The sequence below is a fragment of the Poecilia reticulata genome, linkage group LG2 (genome assembly GCF_000633615.1).
Source record: "Poecilia reticulata strain Guanapo linkage group LG2, Guppy_female_1.0+MT, whole genome shotgun sequence".
Taxonomy (NCBI): domain Eukaryota; kingdom Metazoa; phylum Chordata; class Actinopteri; order Cyprinodontiformes; family Poeciliidae; genus Poecilia; species Poecilia reticulata.
The window spans coordinates 7,078,542-7,087,166 of NC_024332.1; the positions used below are offsets into that span (position 1 = coordinate 7,078,542).

Sequence of the window (8,625 nt, forward strand, 5' to 3'; positions counted from 1 at the left end):
TGGTTCAACTCAAACCAGTGAATTATTGTGAAGTTGAGTAAAAGCAATGGATCATTTTCAAAATCTTTTGCAAAAAAAAAAACATGTGTCTGTATTAACAGGAAATGGCAAACAAGGGCTGCACAACCTCAACATGATGGAGGCTGCCGGCTCTGAGAGCTCACTGGACCTTGACAATCTCAAACTGCTGGAGGTTAGTGTCCAAACTAACTGTTTTCATCATCTCCACCCTCTAAAAACCTAGATTTAAGACCAACCTCATCTGATGACCCTCCCATAAAGATGTTTTGGACTAATAAAAGAGATCTATGAATGTAGCCTTGAAGACATCTTGAGATTTCTGTTAGAATAAAAGTCTGAGTTGCATTCAATATCATCTGAATTTCAACCAGGTTCTGTTTATAAAGAGCAAATTCTCTTATTACTGATAGAGAAGGGCTATGTTTTGTTTTTTATTCACATGTCTTCAGAGAGTAAGGAATGCTTAAAAGGGAAACCAAAGACGCAGAGACAGAAATAAACCCAAAATACATCAAGGTCTACGGTTGCTTCTGTCGTTTCAATGTGACTTTTATCATCCGATCATGGCAGGATGATACGTATGACGGGTCAGGCGTGTAAAAATAGGAATTTGCTTTTACCAACACCAGATCCTGACAACCTGATATGGGAGTAACCGGACTCGTGTTGTGATAGGAAGCCAATACAGTCTGGATGATATTCAGCCACAGGGACAATAGAGGCAGACAAAGACTTATTTAGGTTTCTTATATGGGTTTGCTTTTTGTGGAAGAGGGGGGCTCACATTTCTAAAACTGGACAGCTTGCTTTGTCTGTACATAACCAGTACACTAAAATTTCTTTTGTATCCCTTATATTTGTTTCTAATGAGTCTTAAAAGTCTCATTCCACAATTTAGACTCCCTAAAAATGTATGTATTTTCTTGAAATTGATTTGAAAATTAGCTATAAAACATCTCCTGGCATGTCTTGGTGATATTAAATCTTGGTTGGCCTTGAACTTTTTAAATTGTAATGAAAACAAAACAGAGGTGATTGTGTTTGACCCGATTTTAAAATTCTTTTGTTTGTTTTTAAATCACTGCATAATCTTGCCCCGGCTTACCTCTCTGAGCTTCTTCACCCCTACGTACCCTATCGGTCACTCAGGTCAGCAGATCAGCTGCTCTTGGAGGTACCAAGATCCAGGAGGAAGCTCAGAGGGGACAGGGCTTTCTCTGTCATAGGTCCTAAGTTATGGAATGACTTGCCTTTGCAGGTCAGAGAGGCCCCTTCACTGTCCACTTTTAAAGTTCGTCTTAAAACCCATTTATTTTACTTGGCTTTTAACTCCTGTGGGATCTAGTTTTAGAGTGTATGTTTTTGTTTTTAAACTGTAAGAGTTTTTTATTTTTTTTATTATGCTGTGTTTTAATGTACAGCACTTTGTATCAGCTGTGGTTGTTTTAAAGTGCTTTATAAATAAAGTTGGTATGGTATGGTATGGTATCATTTTTAATTTAATTTACTTTGATTTAATTGACCAGAAGTCCGAGACTGTAAAAAATGGGGCTTTTACATGCATCTTAGTTATTTCAGTTGCCAATGAAAAACTTTAGACACACCTGGCATTAAATTCTGATCTGAATGATTTGATTTCTTTTTATTTATTTATTTATTTTTATGAGACAAAAATTTGATAAAAAAAAAAAATTACTTCAGAATGAGGCATGGACTGCATACAGATACCAAGCCATACCAAGGTTTTAAAACAATATATATCTATAAACTAACTGAAAACTTGAAAAAGAAAAACGTGGGTTAAAAACGACAGAATTGAATAGGTTGTAGTAGTTATGCCGGGCCAACTGGTGGCACTGTAACACCACCATACAAAGATGTAAAAAAACACTGCAGTTAAAGAGACGTATATTCAGCTGGTCTTGGCATAAATGCAAATCAGTTTTATTGATAAATATCATACCAACAGTTAAAACAAGGTGGTGCTCAGTAGCTGCTTTTCCATTAACAATCAAATTGCGCAAATTGGAATTCCAAAAGTAAATTTGCTTAATGGAAAAACGTCAATTTTTAATAAGTTTTTGCGCTATGATGAGGTGGTTTTTTGACCATATCGAAATTTGTGTATTTCGCAAAACTGCAATGGAAACACTTTTTTTTTTTGCATCACACGAGTCACATGATCAATAACTGGATGTTACTACTGGTGGAAACGACAAAGAAGACAACAGGAAGTGGTAGGAGGATGATGGCGCAGTATTGTTTTTAATGATGTATGAACAAGCTTATTCACTTGTGATTTCAACTGTTTCATATTTAATGGAAACGTGAAGTTTGAGCCACGAATTTTGAACAGAAAACCAGAATAATAATCTAAAACTCAACCACAACTTACTCTGAATGGCTTAAAAAAAAACTCAAACTGAATGTTTAGTGGTTTCCTAGTCAAAGATGATTTCACGTGACTTCACATAGCTTGTTCATGTTTGAAAATCATTTAGTGTGGGCAAAAGTAGGACAGTTTAACATGTTATTTCAAGCTCCTTGTAAGTATGTTATTTTGTTTACGTCCTATGGATTTTAGCTAGCTGTACAGCCCCGGAACTCAAGCAGTCAAACATGGCTCTGGCTGCCTGAGTTCCAACTTGATTTTTATCAGATAACATTCTAAAATATTCAGCGTGTGACTCAGCAGTCTCCTTGTAGCTTTGCAGATGCTGCGGGTTATATCTTGTTGGCCTTCTGGAAAATGTATTCAACTGTTGGTATTTAGCAAACATTTCTTTCATGTTCTAAAGCTGTCCTGAAGTCATTTGATTCCCTTGGCTGCTTTGAAATCAATATAAAAACTGCTTTGACCAACATGGCGAACAGTACAGTGATGTAGATTACTTCTAAAGCTGGAGCTTCTACCAGCTGCAGCTGCTTTTAGCTTTACCTCACATCCTTTTCGGGCCGGAGAGAGAGATACGTTTTTCATTTTCGTTCGTTTCACGCCGTCGTCCTTGTACCTTATCGTGTACACATGTTTTTTCGCATTAAACCGGTGGCCTGCTGAGGGGGCGTGAGCGGGGAGCCCTTACTCCCAGACTAAACAGGGTTTATTGTTTTGCTTTGTGTCTTTCTGAGCCAGAGATAAATGTCCAGTGGAAGACGTTAAACACAAGTAAATGCACTGCTGAATTCTTCCCCTGTTCCCTTGCAGATGGCATTTTAAGGCAGTCTGTTTGAACCCTAATAGTCTTCTGGCTAATTCAGGAAACTAATTGAATGATTTGGAACTGACTCAAAACCATTTTAACTGTTGTTTGTTTTGTAATTAAGTTTATTTCCCATCTCCCTACTCCCTGCCTGCTTGCTAACATGCTTCACTGTCGGTCTGTTAATAATTGCTTTTACCGCTCTTGAGATTTTGAGTCATTTTTTTGTTGGTTCTTTTGGGTCTCTGTATTTCTCAAGCACATGTGTACCTCTGTGTGGGAATATGTCTTCAACGAAGGATCCTGTTTGCCCTATTCTTTTTAGATTAGAAATTCAAAAGATTTAAATTGTAAAACATCTATTTATAGTCTGTTTTCCCTTTTTTTTCCCCCTTCTCTCTCTTCAGCTGATTGGACGCGGCAGATACGGCACAGTGTACTGCGGCTCTTTGGACGAGCGGCCCGTCGCCGTCAAAGTGTTCACAGCAGCCAATCGGCAGAACTTCGTCAACGAGTGCTCCATCTACCGCCTGCCGCTCCTGGAGCACGATAACATCGCCCGGTTCATCGCTGCCGACGAGCGGACGGGCCCTGAGGGCCGGTCAGAATACCTGCTGGTCATGGACTACTACCCACATGTGAGTACAGGGCGGAAAAAAGCGATTAATAAAGCATTATGAAAAGCTTTACTCTGCAAAATATTTCCTCTCAAGATGTGTATTATTTGCAGCGTCCTGTATTAATTTTTTTTCCCTTTATTTTTATATGTTCTTGGTTGTACCAAAATCTGCTAAAGAGATGTCAAGACTGAAAAATGTAAATAAATAAATGCAATTAGAAAATAACTTAATACTTTTTGGTGCACCAATTGCAATTTTTTTGGCCAATCACTGCTCTTTAAAAAACCTTACCTGCCAAGTCTGACTTTATTATTTTTTTGTCTGAAAAGTGGGGTGACCATTAGATTGTATATAATATAGACCTAGCTTTGGAGGTAAAGCATTCTATATGTTATTTTCAAACTTTTACTAAAAGGTTAAAGGTAAGCATCTATAAACTGAGTTTTTACAGTTTTTGTCAAAACGCTGAGTGGCAGTTTCCAGTTTGACCAGTTGCCTTTGTTAGTTTATCCCAACGCCCCACAGGAGTGTGAGAAAAACGTTATACAGGAATGTCTGCAGAATGTGACAAAAAAAAACTATCCTCAGACCCAATAGGTGAGCATAAAAAAAACAAAAAGAAAACGAATATCAGATTGCGACAAAATAGCAAAGTGAACTCCTGAATAATAATAATAATAAGGGTAAGTACCAGCCGAAATGTTTTCTGTCCAAACCTGAAGCTAATTACAAGTCTGCTAATGCCACCCGGCACATGAAAAGGAGTTCATGCCTTTTCATAGTTATTATTATAATGCGCATCACCATGGTAACACAGTGCAAGCCAGGACAGGAGACTGGAACGCCTAATGCATTCAAGTGAATTATTTAGCTAATTTATCTAAACTGAATCTAATACAATTTTCCTCACTAACAGATGCAGGAACCACATTGTGATTGATTTTAGAAATAAAATATTGGGACTTTCAGGAAGGAAATTATTAAAACTCACCATTAGTTCTGGTGTTTTCGCACACCATTATCATCTTTTATAATTGAATCTCGTTCCTTTTCGGCTGTACAACTCAAGATCCTGTGAATGTTCTTTTCAGATTCTTGATGAAATACTTTGTTCATGTCTTCCCATGTAAAAAATGTAGCTGCTCTCCACTGAGGTCAAAGCACAAGATAAGCTTTACAAATGTGGAATTAGTTTTAAAAATTTTTTTTTGTTTGTTTTTTACGTGAGCTCAAATAGTCATCTGCTGAGATTACATCAGATGGTGTTTTAAAAGAGTAGAGCCGGAAACGGTGTTAGCTGCAATGCTATATTGGAAGTTTTAATTATTGCTGAAGACATAAAGTCCATAGCTAAAGTATTCACATTGCTATTCTTATTTTACCTCTGAGGAAGGATGAGAAGTAGGATTTTTTTTTTTTTAGTGCTTTCTCAGAGAACATTTTGTGAGATGTAACCAATAAATTACAGTCTCAAAATTCAAGGGATGGAAACAGTTTTACAATACACCACACATTACTTTTTTCTCGTTTGTTCTTCGTTCTTGTTTTGCAGGGCTCGTTGAGTCACTACCTGAGCGTCCAGACCAACGACTGGGTCAACAGCTGCCGGTTAGCTCATTCTGTCACTCGAGGCCTGGCGTACCTGCACACTGAGCTCTTTAAAGGAGGTAAACCTCAAGGCATTGCTCACAATGGAAATAGAAAATTGAACAATATATTTAGTATATATAGTGCTTGAGCCGGCTGCACAGTGGCGCAGTTGGTAGAGCTGTTGCCTTGCAGCAAGATGGTTCTGGGTTCAATTCCCGGCCCCGGTCTTTCTGCATGGAGTTTGCACGTTCTCCCTGTGCATGCGTGGGTTTTCTCCGGGTACTCCGGTTTCCTCTCACAGTCCAAAAACATGACTGTCAGATTAATTGGTTTCTCCAGATTGTCCCTAGGTGTGAGTGTGTGTGTGCATGGTTGTTTGTCCTGTGTTACCCTGCGACAGACTGGCGACCTGTCCAGGGTGACCCCGCCTCTCGCCTGGAACGTTAGCTGGAGATAGGTACCAGCACCTCTCCCGACCCTACTAGGGACAAGGGAGGGAAGGAGGGAAGGAAGGAAGGAAGGAAGGATGGATGGATGGATGGATGGATGGATGGATGGATGGATGGATGGATGGATGGATGGATGGATGGATGGATGGATGGATGGATGGATGGATGGANGGATGGATGGATGGATGGATGGATGGATGGATGGATGGATGGATGGATGGATGGATGGATGGATGGATGGATGGATGGATGGATGGATGGATGGGCGGGCCATTGTCGGTGGTAAAAGCTATGTCATGACTCAGTAGCTTTTGGAAGCAATACCTTGAMGTAAGCACCTTGTATTTGATCTTATTAGTCACTTAAATTACTGAGGAATATTGAATCACTCTTGTTTTGCAACATGTCTTCTGTTCATCTAGCTTTTCAGTCACTTAGAATGCAAAAAAAATAAAAATCTTAGTATTCAAGGTTAAAAGGCAGCAGTAGGGCTTTTGGTCCAGGTTTTCTCTAGAAAATGAAGACGAACTTTAAAGTGTCCTTATAACCTTCTCGAGATTGATGAGCAGCAACAATTACATCTGTAGACTCATAACCCAGGGAAGTTAAATCAAGTTGTCTAGCTTTGCTCAGTCAATGCCAATAAGAAAGGCGCACTATCAGTGAAGTCTTGATCAATCCGTCAATGCTTCTGTTTAGCAGTGACTGTCTTCTAATTCGCTACTTAGCCTCCTAACTCCTACAGCAGGATTGAGAATTATATTTGTTTGTTTTTTTTTGGGGTGGGGGGTTTATTACATTGCTTCTGAATTTTGGCTAAGATTTGGTTGGCAAAAAAAATCCTAGTATGATGTTTCAGTTTAAGACATGACAAGGAGAAGATTATCTATTTACTATAGGGCTTTCCACTGCAAAACCACAACACTTTACCAACTATTTTTAGTCTAACTTATAGTACAAATATCTTGGTACACTTGAAATAAAGCAAAACTGGAAGAGAAAGTGTAACTGTTTTTGAATAAACAGTTATATATATATATATATATATATATATATATATATATATATGTCCTATTGGATTGAGAATGTAAGTAAACATCGATTTTAAATTAGATTTAGACTTGACTGGACCATCCTAACACACGAGTTTTCTTTGATTAGAAACTATTCAATTGTGGCTCTATCTGAATGTTCGAGTCATTGTTTCACTGGAAGGTGACCCTCTGCCTTGGACTGCACAATATTGTCTATTTGTAGTGTTGTGATTATTGCCAAGCAGTTACATGTTCAGCTTATTGGATCAAATCTCAACACAGTAGATGCTCCTAACATAGACCTTTAACATCTTGTCAGATAAAATAAGACAAATGAGTCAAATTTTGATTTATTTATATATTCAGAAGTAAATTGAATAGCCCTACATCTACCCTGGTCTCAGGTCTTTTGCAACCTCTAACAGACTCTCTTTGCTTTACTTTGTGTTTGTTTGTTAAAATCCTAGTGAAAAACCTAAAAGTTTATGATTTTTAAAGTTGCAAAGTAAGAATAACTCCTACTTTCACGGTGCTGAGCCCCGACAGAGGTCGTCCTCTCTTTGACCACGGCTCCACATGGCTCTGTTTATCCTGTAAAATTCGCATACTTGTATTTTGACAAACACACTGTGAGCACGCCCAGTCGAGGGGTATTTATAGACTCGCCTCAAGCTTGCCTCCGTGAGCAAAATGCATGAGGAAAGGGACACAGTATAGCTTCAACCCAGAGCGTGTGAAGAAGTATCTCCCAGGAGGCCGATTGGACGACCAAACGAGTCTTTTTTTTTTTTTTTGTCCTCTTCGGCATGTCGCAAAATCTCAGTCTCAACAGCTGCGTAGAGCTCTTGTCTCTTCATCGGCACAGATACACATCAAATGGGCTCAGAAGTTGACAAGGGATGAAAGTGCACTGATAGCCTGCTTGTGCAGATGGCTAACTAATAAAAAGAGGCTGAGTGTTGGGCACACACGGGGAGAGAAGGGAGGAAGCTGAAGTGATGGGCAGATAAGGGAGAGAGGAGCTGCTAACAGCTGAATCTCTCAGGCTTTGGTACATTTGTCATCCTCCCCCACCAGGAAACACACAGCTGCTGTGGCTGCTTCACTGCGCCCTCTGCTGGGCAGGAAAAATCAGCAGTCAATATTGACAGTCAAGGTTATTCCAGGAAGTAATAAAATAAGTTTTTAAATGGAAAAAACAAAACAAAAAAACAATTCACTTCGCTCTTCTCGCCGCAGATTTGTACAAGCCAGCCGTTTCCCACAGGGACCTGAACAGCAGGAACGTCCTGGTCAAGGCCGACGGCACGTGTGTCATCATCGATTTTGGCCTGTCCATGAAGCTGACGGGGAACAGGCCAGCGCGCCACGGAGAGGAGGAGAACGCCGCTATAAGCGAGGTGAGCGTTTGGGAGGAGGAAGAGCTGAGTTTTGTGTTTGTCGTGGCAGGAGCTGCGCTTTGAGAATGTATTTTGGTTGTTTTTCTTGTGTAGACGATGCAGCGTGAGTCATGTCTGAGCTGCCATTTTGGCCTAACAACTGTCAGCAAATAGAAAGAGAGAGCTGCCAAGTGCCAACCGTCTTATTATAGTCAGATAATTTGGGAAAAATTATGGGAAGAGTTTTAGAAAGTTCTGCTGCGAAACCCTACTTCACTTTTCAATTATTTTCAGCATCATTGAAAAGTTAATTTAATTGAAAAAGTTAAACA

The 8,625-nt window shown here is 39.4% G+C and overlaps 1 protein-coding gene across 1 annotated transcript in view; it reads left to right on the top strand.

Annotated features, from left to right (window-relative positions):
• The window catches only part of LOC103474116 (bone morphogenetic protein receptor type-2), a 34,395-nt gene that overhangs the window by 19,685 nt on the left and 6,085 nt on the right, over positions 1–8,625 (top strand). The window contains exons 5-8 of the mRNA XM_008424862.2: positions 102–193; positions 3,629–3,859; positions 5,394–5,508; positions 8,154–8,314. Coding sequence (XP_008423084.1) covers positions 102–193; positions 3,629–3,859; positions 5,394–5,508; positions 8,154–8,314 — 599 coding nt within the window. The remainder of the gene's footprint in view (positions 1–101; positions 194–3,628; positions 3,860–5,393; positions 5,509–8,153; positions 8,315–8,625) is intronic.